At 46.6% G+C, this 17,500-nt stretch overlaps 1 protein-coding gene across 4 annotated transcripts in view; it reads left to right on the top strand.

Annotated features, from left to right (window-relative positions):
* eda (ectodysplasin A) overlaps positions 1–17,500 on the top strand; it is a 42,355-nt gene that overhangs the window by 12,755 nt on the left and 12,100 nt on the right. For all 4 annotated transcript variants that reach the window (XM_062536856.1, XM_062536855.1, XM_062536854.1 and 1 more), the window contains exon 2: positions 12,665–12,770. In XM_062536856.1, coding sequence (XP_062392840.1) covers positions 12,665–12,770 — 106 coding nt within the window. The remainder of the gene's footprint in view (positions 1–12,664; positions 12,771–17,500) is intronic.

The following is a 17,500-nucleotide window of genomic DNA, read 5'->3' as shown; positions in this document are numbered from 1 at the left end:
TTTTAGCGTTTGCACAGCTGTTCGGCCTCAGCGTGGCCCACATGCTTCTCATCAGGTTCCGTGTAATTTCTCAATCCCGAAAAGAAAGCGTCTCGTTTTTCACTCTTCAGTGTGGCACCACTAGGGCAGAATGCAAAATTGTGTTTATGAAATGTAACTGTCCCGTCGAATGTAAACAGAGAAAAACTCAACAGCAACAAGCTACAAGCTCACATGCTCACAGATGATGTTTACCACAGCAATGAAACTGGGGTGTTTCCTGTTTTTGTAGCTGATAGTTTTTGACCAGTTGTTTACAGGTTATTGCTTTTCAGCTATGCAACCAGCAATGATAACAAAAGTTGACTACTAAAGCCAAGTTTCAACTGGCCAGAATTCAGAATGTGACCTTATCAATATTTTTTGCCAAGTACAGTACTTTATATATTCACATGTTTTCAAATGCTGTTGCACATGAAACTCTTCATATTATCTGAGAAAATACATCTACATACCTGTGGCCTCGTGTACAAAGCTCGGTTTAGAACTCATAGAGCATAGCATAAATATTACATAACGTTTGTGCACCTTTTCTCTGTATATGATGATCAATGAGAAATTGAACGCATACAAGCAAGCGCCACACTTCACTCCTCTCTCCAAAAGAAATGTCCGCAAGTGCTTTTTTTTTGGGGGGGGGGGTTGTATATTTTTTTTGCCTTTTTGCCTTTATAGGACAGTGAAGAGACAGACAGGACACAAGTGGGAGAGAGAGATGGGGTGGGATCGGGACATGACCGCAGGCCAGATTCGAACCTGGGTCCCCGTGGGCACTCGGACCCGTATATGGTGCGAACGCTGTAGCCCCCCAAATGTCCACAAGTGTGAGGTGTAAGTGCTCTTATCCAGTGGAAATATGAGAAAATTAGGACTGAGAATGCTCTCTGTCAAATTCCACCTTCAATGTACTCTTCAGCCAGGTAGAGCAGCTAATTAGTGACATCACCTGTGTGAAGTGCATAAGAAGAACCAATACATGGTTGGATTTTTACTTTTCTGGAGCTGGACTTTTTCCGCCCATGCCTGGGTATGGCAGTAAGTTTCAAGTGGGTCAGTTAAGTGGGCCATAGTTTTTACCTGTGGAGTCCAGCATCTCCATCCAGACCATCCCCCATCTGCATGGGTGTCTTAAAGGCCATGCCGTACCCACATTTGCCGTGCAGTTACAGTACTCCGCTGAGGGCGGACGCCAGACTGTTTAGCTGCGTTCTCTGCCAGCTTCTCTCTGACATCTCCCACTCAGAACTCATTACGGCACTCCTGGATCTGACAGTGTTCCAGTCTCCGCTGATTAGAACGAAGTGTCTTTGATCGAACACATGCTCCGTCTCGAAGACAGAGATGTGTTTATTGGCCATTATTTTGGACTGCGTAGGATGGGGAGGAACCTGACTGATCTGAGGCCCATTCCGTTCACTTTTGTCATCAATTTTTCCCCTCAATCAATCGTCAAGTGTTTTTTTCCCCCCCCTTTTTTTGTTCTTCTCTCGACATCAGACATGTGGGGCTTCCCTGAAAACGAACTCTTATTATGCAGGGCCCTCAAAGCATCATAAAATGATTATGATCCTCTCTCTGCTTGTGTTGAAGCTAAAGCTCTGACTAGATGTAAATGACATCAATGCACTTGCAATGCACGCACATGCGCATGCACACACAAGCACATAGACACACACCCGCACCCATACATCCTTATGGTTGGTTGTGTGTGTATGTGTGTATATGTATATGTATGTGTGTGTGTGTGTGTGTGTGTGTGTGTGTGTGTGTGTCTTATAGTTTTTTCTGTTTTTCTGTTTGTGTGTGTGTATGCACTATGTGGTTTTGAGAGTGAAGATGGTACATGGCCCAGATGGTAACAGTGTTAATGCAGGCTTGAGAGCAGCTGTATTTGTTTAGCGGTGGCCTGTGTTTGGGCACATTTAATTATGTTAAACAACACTTGATTAGGGTCTTTAGGTGGATAGGCCCACTCAATGTGGTCTAATGTATGTCCAGACTCATGCAAGTGTGAAAATTCAGTGCATTAGCTTGCATGTATACTTAACAGAAATGCTGTTTTATGTGGGCAGTTTTTCTTTGGCGTTTGATCATGATTTTTTTAAGTCACTTATGTGCAGCTTTAAAATCCCACAGGTGACATGTCTCTGGTCCAAAACCAATGTCGTTGCAGGGGTCAAATATAGTCCCGCACTCACTGGTAAGCCTGTGGTTAGGCCAGGGATTGAAACATTTTGTGGGAAACCCTTAATTAAGCTGAAGTCTGGATGAGGACACACAGCTGCTAAAAATCCCCGTCTAAGATCAGTGTGGGTTGGCCAAGGTTTATCACACAATTGGCTGTGTCTGAGTTAGAAGGCCTGTGTGTGTGTGTGTGTGTGTGTGTGTGTGTGTGTGTGTGTGTGTGTGTGTGTGTGTGTGTGAGTGTGTGAGTGTGTGAGTGTGTGAGTGTGTGAGTGTGTGTGTATGTGTATGTGTATGCGCGAGTGTGTGTGTGTGTGTGTGTGTGTGTGTGTGTCTATGTGTCTGTGCATGCACATGTGTATGTGTGCGTGTGTGTATGTGTGTCTGGCGGTCCGGTGCTCGGCGCACCAGCTGTGCCCCAGCTGTTTCGGAGCAGCCGACCGCAGCCGCATCTGGGCTTCAGTGGCCGATGGAGGCGTTGTGTCGTACCGGCCGCTGCGAGGGGAAACTCTTGGGCTTATGAGGTGAGAACAGGCAGCGTCTGGTCCCAAACGATGCCTGCGGGCCGCTCGCTTTCGGTGGGCTGCGCATCCCTGTGCTCGTCTGGGCTCTCACCTACAGGACAGTATGCGTCTGCGTCTTTTGCTTTTTCAGCCTCTGTTCAGCCTCACAGGCACTGTGTGGAGTCTGGGTTTCTGTTGTGTTTATCCCCGCCGGACTGTTGATTGGTGGTCGTGTAGCGTGTCACAGTTCTGTGTTTGTACTGAGTACTGATGCATAAAAGCAGTAGACGTAACTACAGCAAACAAACATCTAGCTGTTGCTGGGCGCAGTGTTTGTATTTTTAGAATTCTTGTGTTGTTGCTCGCCTCTCCACTCTCACTTGACATGGCCTAATTTGACATGTTTGGAAGAAATTGAAAAGAAGCCCCCCCCCCCTGCTGCTGTTGACAACCAAGTTTAACAAAATTGTCAATCAATACAGTCACCATCAGCACTGATACACCAACCCAACAGAGCATGTAACCTAAAACACTGGGATTCCCACCCTCACTGGTCTCCCAGCGGACATTCTTTAATGGGATTACAATCTGGTGATGGTACTTGTCATGGCCTCCCTTGGCCCTCTATCCATTAAACCACTCTCGTACAGCTGAATGAAATACACTTGGTTTCTTCTTGCTGGAACATCCAGTTGCTAGGTGACGCCTGGAATGAGGGGATGTGCAAGTATCAGACCACCTACCGGATTCTCTCTGACCAAAATGCTGTCCTTTTATCTAGTCATTCTCTTCCAACCACATCAGAGCAGGGCACCTGATGCAGCGGATTCCCCAAGCCATTGATCACTTCAACACTGAGGCTGCGTTGGGTGTTAAAATGGCCTCTCCCCACACAAAGTTCTTGGTGGATTTTATTGGCGGTTCTTGCTGTCAGCTGTATGTGAATTCATATGCGCACACATGTGTAGTGCTCGTGCGACCTCAAACCTCAGAGGAGATTTAAATCCAGTATTAACAAATGGGGATGAGGTGGCTGTGGTGTTCTAGTGGTTAGGGATCTGGGCTGTCAAGATTGGGAGTTCAATCCCAGGGGCTGCCTCCACTGTGCCCTCGAGCAAAGCACTTTCTCAATAGTCAATGTACTGAGCGTTGCTCTTCATTGGGAAGGTAAATGACAGATGATTTAATGGATGTAAACCTACGAGTAATAGACGTTGAGCAGCTGAATTCTGGATACTTCTAAATTCAGCCATTGGTGAGCTGGCAAACAAAGCGCTTGTGTAATATCTGTGGTTCAGGGTCGGTGTGGAAATGATACAAAATTAGATTTTTCAAAGATGAGGGAGTACGTCCCCATTCTCTGTGTTATTAAAATATTCCACTTGCCAGGGAACATTTAATTTCGGACCCATTTTTTGCGCTTTAGCCAAAACAAGCAGCAAAATAATCAGATTTCCACGGAAACCGGAGCGCTCCTCCGAGGGGCTGACATCACTGGCCTTCAGTGGAGTTTTGTCTCGTAATTCCCTCGTTGTTGTCCTCAGTTTTTCATATCTATAATGGATCTCCGTGGCCCTGACCTGAGATAGGTTTACAAGCACACAGATGGTGGGACATGTTCTCGGAACACTTAGAGTAAGACTCCGGGTTTAAAAGCCTCCTCTGGGTCATGTATGTGAATCTGAGAGGTGACTTCAGGCCCATCAGGAATGTCAGAGCCAGAGTTGGTTTATCCTGAAATATGTACTCAATTTCCTTCAAATTGAGTTAGCTACAAACTCCCCATTTTGCAGCTTAATTTCTTTCCCACTAATTGTCAGTCTAATGTCCTTATGGCTATAAATCAGAAGTGGAAAAGGCCAGCTTCAGAAAGTATCATGGATTGGGTTCTGCCTAATAGAAGATGTTTGCATGCCTATGTTTGATTCTGCCTATTAGCCGAAGAGTTAAATTAGCTAATTAGAATCAGCTGAGTGAAGTGGATGGTTAGAATACATACAGTATGTAGTGGCACTTTTACTTTCTAAAGTCAGACTTTTCTACCTCTGCTGTAAATATTTCTATGAAGAATAGTCTCTTTGCCTTTTATTCATACAAGACAGTATATATTGACTGGAAATGAGTGGGAGAGAGAGATGGCAGTAGAGTTAGGGAATGAATGGCGGTCAGAATCTCACCCGGATCCCTGTGGGCACTTAGGCCCTAATGTGGTGGGGATGCTGCCACTAGCATCACAGCTCCCATGACTCAAATCCTTACGGTCTCTTTGGTTGACTCATTCTGCATGGTACCCGCTAATGGTCCAATGCTACAGGCCTTCAAAATGCTTTGGATGGTGCTTGCTTCTGTCAAGTTGGCTGCAGCACATTTTTTTTTGTTTTAATGTGCGTGTTCTTAACCTCCCTGAAGGGAATCTCTGCCTCTCGTTTCTTCTCTGGACTCACTTACTGTAAAATTGGCGATCCGTGTCAGTGTGAGCGCTCGTGGACTCTTTGCCCGTGCGTAAGTGTGCTGGGGAGCCAGCATCAGAGGAGCTGGACACACCCTGTGGTACATAAACGATTTTGTTTTAAGGCTTGTGTTTGGCAAAACAATTTCCAGGCCTGTAGTAATTTAATTTTTTTTTTTTTTTTTTTAATCTCATCAATGGAAGTGAGGTTTGAGTCGTGTCCCAGAAAGCTTCAGTCAGTTATTATAAATGAGGGGTAAATTATACCGTCATTTGCCTTGTCATTGGAAGTGGATGTGGAGTGGAATGGACTGTGTGCTTGTGTTAGGGCCAGCTGAACTGTACCAGCAGTTGCCTGCTTTTCTTTCAGTCTCGCTGTCCTTGCCCCTGTCTTTCAAAAAATGGAGGCGCTTTTGCCGATTTATTGTCTGCCCGCCGCTGAGGTGCTGAAGGAAAATGAGGCGATTATTGGCTCTCGTGGTCTCCTTTCGAGGACGTCTGCCTCACATCACGTGTGGCCTATCCCGCTGTCCCTGTGCGAAGCGTCTCCTCGGGGGCCAAAGGAACCCGTCGCCTCGTCCATCCCCCCGTCCGGCTCCGAGAAGCTCTTCTGGGACGCGATCAGACAAGTGTGTCACTGGCAATAAGGGCTCGACCAAAGCAACCCAAAAAAAAAGCTTCATTATTATGATTTGCGCAGCTCAGATGGTCAAGATGTTGATGGATTAGGAGCCAAGTCTGCTGAATGGAGCTTTTATTTATGTGATGTGGATGCTCTCCAGCTCGGTCTTGACTGCTCTGTCATCAGGCGGTTCAATCAGAGGGATGCTCACTCACTAATGAAACCCAAACAGCTCGAGGTGAGGTCCCGTCAGATGTTATGGCTGGTCCTGCAATGCAAAGGGCTAGTCTGTGGGATTCTGGCTTGAGCTCTTGATGTTGCCAGTTGGACCCGGTGTGAGGACTTGAAACAATGCTAGACTTGCAACAGTTATTCGATTCTGAATACAAAAGTGAAAAATATGTTTTTTTTCCCCTCTTCAACATTCGTGCATTCCATCTCAGGCATATCACTCCGTTTTAGTTGTTCCTGACAATGAAAAATGTAAAAGAAAGAATGCATGAAAAACATCTGAAACCCAGGCTCAAAACGCACAGAGACATTGCACAGACACTGCTGTTTCTGTGTTCTTTTCAGAATGTATACGGCTCAGAATCAAACCTCTGTGGTGGGTCTTAGAAAAAACACTTTTATCTTTTAGAAATCAGCGCTGCACATTACACCTTGTAGAGGTTGGTTTTCTTGCGAGGGCAACTCAAAGGAGTACAGTATAGTGGGCCTCCTCTGGAGGTCCTCTCGCCATCTTCTCTTCCTCCCTGGAAGAGTGTTTCCATAGTCTCACATAAACAGTATCTACAGTATAGCCTACACAGTGCAATGGAATCTGTAAACAGTAGTCTGGGTTGTTTATTTTTCTAGTTACTCCCTGTTTGAAATCTTCTGAAACAATGTGGCTGCTTTAGTGTTGGACGGAAGATGATTACTGTTTGCAGTTAGTGCTCTGTAGGCAAACATGTCCAACACATGCGCTTACGTTTGAGAGACATGTTCAAATAAATACTGCGGCGATATAGACTACTGCGGACTCTCGACTGCGTACACACACTTCTGTTCTGTGTCCTCCGCACTCTCTCTGTCTTCTCTCCATCTGTCTCCTCTGCACTCGCTCAATCGTTTACACTTCATCACGTCTCCTTCATCTTCAACTCCTGTGCTCCCGAGAGCCATTAGAGAAAGATCTCTCTGTTCTTCTACCTCTCCAAACAGAATACAGGTCCTCAGGTTTTAGGCTCGTAAAATTAATTTACAGCTTGTAGATGTTATCACAACACGAGTCAGGTGTGGCACGGAATCCCTTCGTGCCGCGGGTTTTCTGGGGGGTGAGCGGGCGGGCGGGTCGGCCGGCTCTTCAGGAGCGACTGCCCGTGTGCCCGGTAGTCTCCCGTGCCGAGTTTCAGCGCTTTTCACTGCACACCTGGGCTTCGGGGCTGGCATGTTTGTGATGTGCAACCAGCTGCAGTAAGTTTAGAGCCTTGAGGTGGCGGGGGTCCTGCTTCGGGCGCTGCCAGGAGTTGGCGAGCCACCCCCCCACCGGCTTCGGTTTCCATGTTTAATAGATGAACGGCAGCGGAGGTGACACGCGGCGGGTGAGCAAGCGAACGAGCGAACGAGCGGGCACCAGATGAGCCGAACCTGATAGCTGCCAACGACGAGGCCCGTTGGTGGAGTGGCACGCACTCACGGAATCCCATTGAAAATAAATCAATAAAACGGTAGCCTGGAGCGGCAGATCTGCTTTCCCAAAAGCATTCCCAAAAGTGATAGCACTCCAGGGCCCTGCCAAAAATGCACAACAAGTCACTGCATGAGTGGCATTACAATATACAACAATGCCAGCAGCGGCAATGCAGCTCAGGAGAATAGGTGTGGGCAAGCATACACACATGTGTGTGTGTGTGTGTGTGTGTGTGTTTCACTTTCAGATGTTGCTAGATGTTGTAGCCTATTTCTGCGATCCGTTTGGCGAAGTCTAGAGATTTGTTTGTTCTAAGGATTTCTTCAGCCATTCGGAGGACAGTGAGGAGGTCGGTGAAGCTTCGGATTTGAAAGGAATCTGGGTCCTAGAGAAGAACTATTTATATATGTGTAATGCATCTGGCCGGGGACTTTGGAGATGCCATGGCATTTCCTTGGGTGGTCCATGTAGTTCTATATATTTTTTTCAGGGTAGGGTGTGTGTGGGGGGGGGGGGATTCTCAAGGGTCATATCGAATCAGGTTTGAAATGGAGGCCTATGCGTGTGCTTTGTCACTCAACACAGGCATCCAATCAGATACACAAGTCAGAGCATGTGACTCACCCACGCCAAGCAGACACACAAGCACACACAAGTACACACGCAGTTTGCTAAGTCAGGCTTGCCATTGCCAATACCAACACATACCACGCTATAGTGGTGGTGAGCTAAGTTCCATAAATCTTTTGTACCTTTTTACCAGGACATTACCGCTTTTATGCTCTTTAATTACAGTTGATTCCATCTTCGTGCGTCGTGTCTATGTGTGTGGTAATTGTTTGTGTATGTTTATGTAAGCTGTTTGTGTAAGGTGTTTGTGTGTGTGTGTGTGTGTGTGTGTGTGTGTGTGTGTGAGTTTGTTTGTGTAATGTGTGTGTGTGTGTGTGTGTGTGTGTGTGTGTGTGTGTGTGTGTGTGTGTGTGAGTTTGTTTGTGTAACGTGTGTGTGTGTGTGTGTGTGTGTGTGTGTGTGTGTGTGTGTGTGTGTGTGTGTGTGTGTGTGTGTGTACTCCAATCTCATCTTCTCCAGCAGGTATAGTCCCTCCGTGGGGATAAAGGGTGGAATGTGAACCTAGCATGCAGTACATGGGGCCTTCACGCCCAGCGAGTCCCACGCTAGGGTCATGTTGCAGAGTCTAGACAGCTCGTCTCTGAGCCTTTTCAGGACAGTGTGGCATTAGGTTAGCATTTGGCAGGTCAGTACCCCAGTCAAACCAACTCCCATCTTAGTCTCCTCCTCCACCTCCTCCACCTCCACCTCCTCATCCACCCCTTCTTCTACCTTCTCCATCATCCACCAGGGTTCTTTGTCCTTTCACTCTCATGCTTTTCAGTTTTCGCTGAAGTTTCATAAAGGCTGTTTTTAAGTACTCACATTCTAATATTAATACAGCATACATCATTTTAATAGACAATAACTAAATGTCCATTGGGAACTGAAGTGTTCTTGTGCATATTTAGCATGTGGAACTGTAGAGCTCTATGCATGACCGGTCCTGACTGCTGTGTGCATATTTTTGGAAAGAGAGTCGTTATGCACAGACATCCACTGAAAAATGAGAACACTTGTTTACTCTGCTTCTTCACTAACATTCGTCAGAAGCTGCATTGTAATCTTATTTTGTTTCTGGAGATAACTGATGGAAGCGTTCGATTGGTCGACGCTGTTCCTATCCTGACACCTTCCTCACCTCTGATCATCGTTCCCACCTGGCCTTGCCATCCGCTCTCTCCCGCTGGATCAGGTTTTGCGCACGTACCTGTCTAAACCCGAAACCTCGGCAACCTAATCCGTGCTTTGTGGCCACTTTCAGCATTCCTCTAAATGTTTGTAAATGTGTGCGTGTGTTTTTTGGAAGGGGGCTGGGAGGGGGGTTGGGTCTCTTCCATGGGACTGAATTATAAACCGCTTGTTGTTGATGTACAACACTCGTGTTTGCCCTGTGGGCCAGTCTGACTGATGGACCGACTTAAAAGAGCGTTCCATTCTCAAGACATTTACAAGCTCGCCAAACACACACACACACACACACACTCTCTCTCTCTCTCACACACACACACACACACAGGGGCGCGTGCTCCTGAACCTCGTTCACTCTCAACAGGGATATGAAAGCCAATCCCTTGACACTTGTCATAAATCACAGCGCTCCTTAGACAGTTTATCTAAGGGGGAAAGATTTGTTAGTTTAGCTTTTCCCCCCTCTGAAAAACTACACCTGTGCAGCAAACACAAGCTCCTGTCAAACTCCCCTAATTTCATCCCCTAATCCACTAAGTGTGACACCCTACACCTCGACAAGCCAGTGTAGGCTGAGGACTTAAGATATGGGATGAATTCCTTTCGCTCTCTCTCTCTCTCTCTCTCTCCCCCCTTTTTTTAATGAATCGTGTTGAACACGATGTACAGTGTTCCAGGCCAAGTCCTCTGAAAGCGGGTGTCTGAGGTGTTCTTTACAAGTGGCTGAAAGCTGGGGGAGCGAAGTGAGCGTGCGGCCCCTGGACAGATGGCTTTTATTGACAGCCTCACCTAAACGAAGCCATTACCACGTTGGATCATTTCTTTTCGGTCTTTTTTTTTCTTCTGCGGTTTGTTTTAAGAAGATCATGAGTGGCTTCATTCCACGAGCATTGAAGTCATTAAGGATCATGGCGCTCCTGGAGGGGGGGCTGTGAGTGTACACCTCCTGGGGGATGTGTGATGGAGGTGGTGGAGGTAGTGGTGGTGGTGGTGAAGGGTTGGGGGTTGGGGGGCCTGAGTCAGGCTTCCTTGCCTGGGCTGCTGCTGACGGGGTCGGGTGGAGACTTGAGAGAGGTCTGGCAGCAGGGCCAAGGGCCACAGACGGACGCTGCTGGACAAGACTGAGGTCATCAGAGTGGTGGTGGTGGGGGGGGCACTTATGGGAAGAGGGCATATGGGAAGCTGTCTCACGAGTTAAAGGGGTTGAGTAGCTGAGGTCAAAGTTCATCAGCATCATTGGCCCTCATTCTAGGAATGAGTGACGGAGTTTCGGAATGAGAATGAGTGGACAGTTTGTTCTGGCTAGCAGTGTTCCTTTAATTGTTGTATGCTTTGACATGCTCTCTCTCTCTCTCACACACACACACACACACGCTGGCTCTGATGCGGGCCCCCCCATCCCTGTCTCAGTAGACTGTGTTATAAGGTTAACGTTGCAGACATGCTTACTCATCTTAAAGGTGGAACATGTACAAGTCTGTCGGCTCAGTTGGAAGTTGACCAGCCTGAGTACATTTTCTGTGTCTCTCTGTGTGTGTGCATGCGTTGGTCTGTGTGTGTGCGTCTGTGTGTGTGTGTGTATCTATCGGTCTGTGTGTGTGTGTGTGTGTGTGTGTGTGTGTGAGTGTGAGTGCGAGTGCGCGCATGCAAACCTGGCTCAGAGCATTCTTCAGCACCTGGCTAACATTAGCAGCAGGCACGACAATAAAGCGCTGAACTAGAGCGGGGAGTTCAGCCCTGTTACTGGCAGGGCAGCGTGTCCCTCCGCCAGTCCAGCCCGGCCCGGCCCCTGCATGATAATGGAGGGGGGGGGGGGATTGGCTCTTGATGGGGGGAGAAGCCATTAGGTCAATTTGAACGAGAGAGAGAGAGAGAGAGAGAGAGAGAGAGAGAGAGAGAGAGAGAGAGAGAGAGAGAGAGAGAGAGAGAGAGAGAGAGAGAGAGAGAGAGAGAGAGGAGAGAGAGAGAGAGAGAGGGTCCAGGGAGTCGGACAATCCCACGGCCCTCTATCCTGCCGGCCACCTGTGTTTGTGCTGCGAAGTGGCCTTGGGAATTACTCATTCACACGGTCACACTGTGTTTATCCTAAAAACGCACGTCTCGTGATAATTTGATGTGTGGGAGGGAGGGAGGAAGGGAGGGAGAGATGGAGGAGGAATAGACAGAGAAAGTAATGTGTAGTGGAAGTGGAAGGTCATCCCATAGGAATGCGTAGGTGCTGTAAATCAGTGGGGCTCCCTGGAACTCACACAGACACACAGACACACAGACACACACACACACACACAGGGATGTACTAACACACACACACACACACACACACACACACACACACACACACAGGGATGTACTACCACACACACACACACACACATGCGGGCATGTACTACCACACACACACACACACATTCCCAGACCTTATTTCCTATTGCTCATAGAACCAGTCCATCTCTTGTTCACACACACATTTATGAACTTGCTGGCTGAAGTAACGGCGCTTAGTGATTCCTCTGTGTATGTGAAGAGTTACTTAACATTTCAAGTCATTGTGATGTGATCATTGTCTGTTTGTCCTTGTTGTTCAGGAACCTTGAGCTGATTGTGTAACACATCACAGAAATCAAAGGACTCTTCTAGAAAGACAAAAAAAGGGACACAGCAACAGATGGCAATAAAGAGATGCAAGTCCATTTTGCTTTTCACTTCCTAATTGTAATGGCTTAGCTAGGAACACAGCCTTCTTGGAAGGGGTGAAGCAATCCCACTGATATCTCAATGACGCAAGGAGTAATCTCCGATGTATTACTTCGGAGTGGCTTTGCCAACGCTGGCCGTACCCGCTCTCTGTGTCCAGACACGGCCGGGACGTGGGATTAGTGGTGGAGAAGCATCCCCGGCAGCTGACCATCGGCCGGTCTGGGTTTCATTCCCCACAACCTGCCATGTCCGCCTTGCTTGGGATAAAAAGATTCGGCTAAAAGCTGCCTGTTAAATATCGGCTTGACCTTTAGCTTGACCTTTTTTTTTTTTTGTCCATATTCGTCCATATTCCTGTCTTGTGTGGTCATTGTCTGTATATTGCCTAAATAAATGTGAGTTGGACGTTAAGTATTGCCATCTTTGAACTTTGACCTTTTTCTTGTCCATATTTGTCCATATTCCTGTCTTGTGTGTTCATGGTCTGTATATTGTCTAAATGAATGTAAGTTGGACGCTGGCTGTCTGTCCTTTTGACATTTGACCTTTGACCTTTGACCTTTGACCTTTTTTGTCCATGTTTGTCCATATTCCTCTTGTGTGGTCATTGTCTGTATGTTGCCTAAATAAATGTGAGTTGGACGCTGGCTGTCTGTCCTAACCCCCCCTCCCCCCCTTTGTTGTTGTCCCTCCAGAGCGGGAGTGTCCACCGGCGGAGCAGCCTGAGGGACTCTCATCTCGCCGCCGAGAGTGTCGTCCATCGCATCAAGAGAAGCCAGAACAGCAAGCGCTCAGATCAAGGTATCCCGCGGCCTCGGAGGCTCTGAGCCACTTCCCACATCATCAGTCAAAGTGAAATGTTTAGCGTAGCGCTCAAGGCCCCCCACAGGAACACGGCTGTAAACAGCGTCGCAACGGAGAACTGTTGTATGTGTGTCATCAGATGTTACTTAACTGCCATCATGTCTATTTGTTTTTCCCTCTACTGGGTCCGACTGTGTTTGTGTGTGGTTGTGTGTGTTTGTATGTGTGTGTGTATGGGGGAGCGGGGGTGGAGGAGGATGTGGCAGGATTTAAAGGTGTTAAACAAAGTCTGACAACACCGAGAAGAATTCCACACATTTGTCTTGTGTGTGTGGTCAACATTGCATATTTTTCAGAAGACGGAGCGATAGGGTGGGGTGGGACTGTAGAATGTTGATGGCCTCTCGAGCCCATCATATCTCTCGTGTGCATGTGTCTGCGGCTGTGACCTACACAGAGCAGAATCCAGCGGTATCAGCCGTCGGTGGCGGCGGTGGTGGTGGGGAATGTCGGGCCGTTTGTTGTGGCGCACCTTTGAACAGGCTGAGATGTGGGTATATGAGAACTGCAGCAGTCAGATGTTTGGCTTCTGTCATTATACTGAGTGTCAGGGAGTGTCACGAACCCTCCCGCTCGTCACCCCACGCCCACCCCCACTCCCACCCCAGGTGTGTATACATATTTGATATGCCCATAAGTCCCATAGTCTTAGCACACCTCTCCGTCGCGCTCGCTCTCGTGTTACCCAAGCGGCATTCCTGCCCACTGGCGCGGTCCAAGAAGCAGTCAGAGGAGCGGTGACGAGCAGGTGGCGCGCGAGGCTCTCGTGAGTGTCCCGTTTCGCTGTCGGTGATTCGGGGCTTGTGCAGGATCCCCTTTCCTCTCTCCCTGGTGCTGTGGGTGGGAGGCAGGCAGGCAGCAGATGCTTGTTGGCTTGCCAATCAAAACAGTGATTCAGGAAAGACGCTCGGAGATGAGGGCAGGCAAGGCATGTGCCCAGATTTATGCCTGCCTGGCTAGGTGAGGGTAGGCCACAGACAAGCGGAGGAGTTGACTAATCAATTAGTCAGCTCATCGCGACGTTTTGCTTTGTTGATGGATAGACAAAGAATTTCTGTACGCGTGACAGCGGAGAGAGCATGTTTCAGCAGCTGAAGTGAATGAAAATGCAATTCCCCTTCTTTAAAAGAAGAAATCTGTTTACAGTGTTGTTTACACATGCTTATGTTCTACTCCTCTTTGTTGTGTTGTGTTGGTCTTTCTCTTCCCTTCCTTCTCTCTCTCTCTCTCTATCTCTCTCTCTCTCTCTCCCTCTCACTCTCACTCTCACTCTGCCCCCCTCCCCCCATTTCTCTGTACACCCACCACCATAGAGGAGGGAACCGAGGTGTGCCAGTGTATTTGTCAGAGGTTGATGAATGCCAGGAAATCTTGGCATACTCGGCAGAGAAAGATGCCAAGCGTGTGGCTGCCAACAAGATGGCTGTTTGGCCTCCGCATCCTAACATGCCCAAAACCATTGTGAAGCATATATCCGGACATTTGCACAAAAAGAGGGAAAGAGAAAATATGTGATTGGCATGAAAAGATGAACCCACAACAAACAGGCCTTAAAAGCAAAGGATAATTGGAACCATTACTAATAACTAAGAATTTGGTTCCACTGATTTGCAGAACTTACATTATAATCGCTCTGAGTATTTCAAAAAAGCTCAAATTTCAGTTTGTGTGTCTAATTGTGTAACTCTTTGTGCCTTTCTCTTTCTTTCTTTCTCTCTCTCAATCTCTCTCTCTCCTTCTCTCTCTGGTGCTTGTATGCATCATCTGTGCTTGTATGTGTTTGATGTAAAGAGGTCTATATTTCGGTTTCTGATGAAGTTTAATGTCCTCATCTTTCAACTTAACATTAGCTTAGCTTGACAACCAGTCTTGCAGACATCATTTTGTAGCAGTTAGCCTACTTTGGCTGCTACGCCTGTTTCCCTAGCAACATGAAAGGGAAAAGCACAGGGGCCTACTACATGAATACCCCACTGGACATGTTCCTGACTGAGGAGCAATTCAACTCTACAGCATAACACTAAAATGAGCCCTTGCAGCTGTGTCCTTATCATAGACAGTAACAAATATGGACATACCGTCTTATACAGAATTATATCTCTGAGATCCTACAGTTGCTGAATATTAATTTGTTGCATTGGTTGTTATATTGTCTAACAGTGTTTTATTAAGCTATTTTTGTTTCCCCTCCTGAAACAAAGAGTTATACATATATTATGAATATTCTAGATCTCTTAAACCTGGGTGATTCATTATGAATTCTATGAAGGGGCGTGGGGCATTTTGTGTCATTGTGCCATTATAAACTTTGATACTAAGTTAATAACTAAGTTATTATATATTAACTGCCGAAAACTTAATTTAATGTCATTGTCAGTGTTAAGAATATAATACATTTGACTACCAGCAGAAATTGGCTCCAATCAAGTGCTTTCCACAGGGTATGGCATGGTGTTGCAAAAATGGAGTGATGGCCTTCCTTATTCAAAATCCCTTTTACCGTCTCCAAATCTCCCACTTTACCAGCACCAAAGCAGCCCCAGACCATCACATTACCTCCACCATACTTGACAGATGGTGTCCGCCACTCCTGCATCTTTTCACTTGATCTGCGTCTCACAAATGTGCTTCTGTGTGATCCAAACACTTCAGACTTAGATTCATCTGTCCTTAACACCTTTTTCAATATTCTTCTGCCCAATGTCTGTGTTCTTTTGCCCATCTTAATATGTTCCTTTCATTAGCTCGTCTCAGATATGGCTTTTTCTTTGCTACTCTGCCTAGAAGGCCGGAGTTGCCTTTTGACTGGACGTTGAGACAGCCATTTTGTGGGTACCATTTGATGAAGCTGCCAGTTGAGGACCTGTGAGGCATCTATTTCTCAAACTAGAGATGTGCTCTTGCTTAGTTGTGTATTGAGGCCTCCCACTTCTCTTTTTATTCTGGTTTGTGCTGTTCTCTGAAGGGAGTAGTACACACCATTATAGAGTATCTTCAGTTTCTTGGCAATTTCTCACATGGAATAGCCTTCATTTCTCAGAACAAGAATAGACTGTTGAGTTTCAGAAGTTTAAGAGGAATTTCTTTTTCTGGCCATTTTGAGAGTATAATCGAACCCATAAATGCTGGTGATCCTGATACTCCACTAGCTCAAAGGAAGGCCAGTGTTGTAGTGTTGTTTTCTAATCAGCACAACACGTGGGTTCAAGGGTTTTCTAATCATCCATTAGCCTTTTAACACAATTAGCTAACACAATGTACCATTAGAACACGGGAGTGATGGTTGCTGGAAATGAGCCTGTGTGTGTGTGTGTGTGTGTGTGTGTGTGTGTGTCTATCTGTGTAGATAATCAGCCATAATCAGCCATTTCCAGCTATAGACCAGAATACTAGTCTAATCCAATTAACAACGTGTAGACTGTAATGCTGATTAATTTAATGTTATCTTCATTGAAAAAAACAAACAGTTATGTTCTTTAAAAAATAAGGACATTGCTAAATGATCCCAGACTTTTGAATGGTAGTGTATATGTTTTGGACTTCTGCATAAAGTTGTCCCTTTTACTACCTCATTGTTTTCATGGTTCCAAGTTGTCTGTTACTCTTTGAATCTTGGATGTCATTTTGTATAAACCTACAACTGGAAAAGGACATCGTAAACAAGTAATTTTAAGACATTACCATGGACCAATGAACCATTACAAACATCCTTAGCTCTGTTGTTGAAAAGGGACAACAAGGAAGAAGTGTGTTTTGAATGGGTAGGTTGACACTCTGGCGTACGTCCACCGTAATTCTCACCCAAATTGCCCCCATCGGGATGAGCCGAAGTTCATCTATGCCCCATTTAAGACTGTATCTACATCACTCTGTTTAGGATGCAGTGGGACTGATGGAATGGGGCATTTTTACAATGGGGGAGATGGCAAGTGTTTTCTTGTATAAAGACAAGATGTCCTGTGATGGCCTCTAGAAAGGGCCTCGCATGGACAATTTAAAGACATGAAGGCAAAAAAAATGTCTTGCGGATGTTAGTGGTATATAGCCTTTCAACTCTGCTGGAGGCCAAGTGTTCCAAACTGTTCCGTTCCAAAGTGTTCCAAAGGCCCGTTCTGTATTTCTAGGGCTGGAACGAATCAGCCATGTTAGTGGCATTTGGAATGATTGTGATCCCCAAAAAGAGGGCTCGCTCTAAGGCTGCTCAAAACAGGTTGTTTGAGCAGTGATGCATATGCAGCGATGCAGTCTGTGGCCTACCCCAGTCCACTGCCAGTGGCTGTGCAAATAGGGCACCCACGATTGAGCTGTATCCAGACAGGAAAGCATTAGCAATGAGTAAGCGTCATTGAGTACATTTAAAGTAGCCACTGGCAACGTGCGACACCATGTTTCAAAGTCAAAATGATTTCAACATCTGAGGCAATGGGTGACGAGCCCATGGCTGGCTGTGTATACGAAGCTTTGCTGTTTACTGTTAGCCTACCGCTAATGCCTACTCTATCTCTGTTTGTTTTTGTATACAATTTGGTCATTAGTGTGTTTGTTTGAGCAGATGCTGTGAGTAATCATTACATAGTCGACGCGGCAGGACCCTGTCAGTCTCTGCCTGTTGCCATGTCGCTGCGAGGGTGGTCTTAAAGCCTCCGAGGCCTATATGTGACGTAGGA

This window comes from Sardina pilchardus, chromosome 5 (assembly GCF_963854185.1).
Source record: "Sardina pilchardus chromosome 5, fSarPil1.1, whole genome shotgun sequence".
Taxonomy (NCBI): Eukaryota; Metazoa; Chordata; class Actinopteri; order Clupeiformes; family Clupeidae; genus Sardina; species Sardina pilchardus.
Note: the sequence above shows the minus strand (reverse complement) of the source record. Positions and strands in the feature narration are given on the sequence as shown.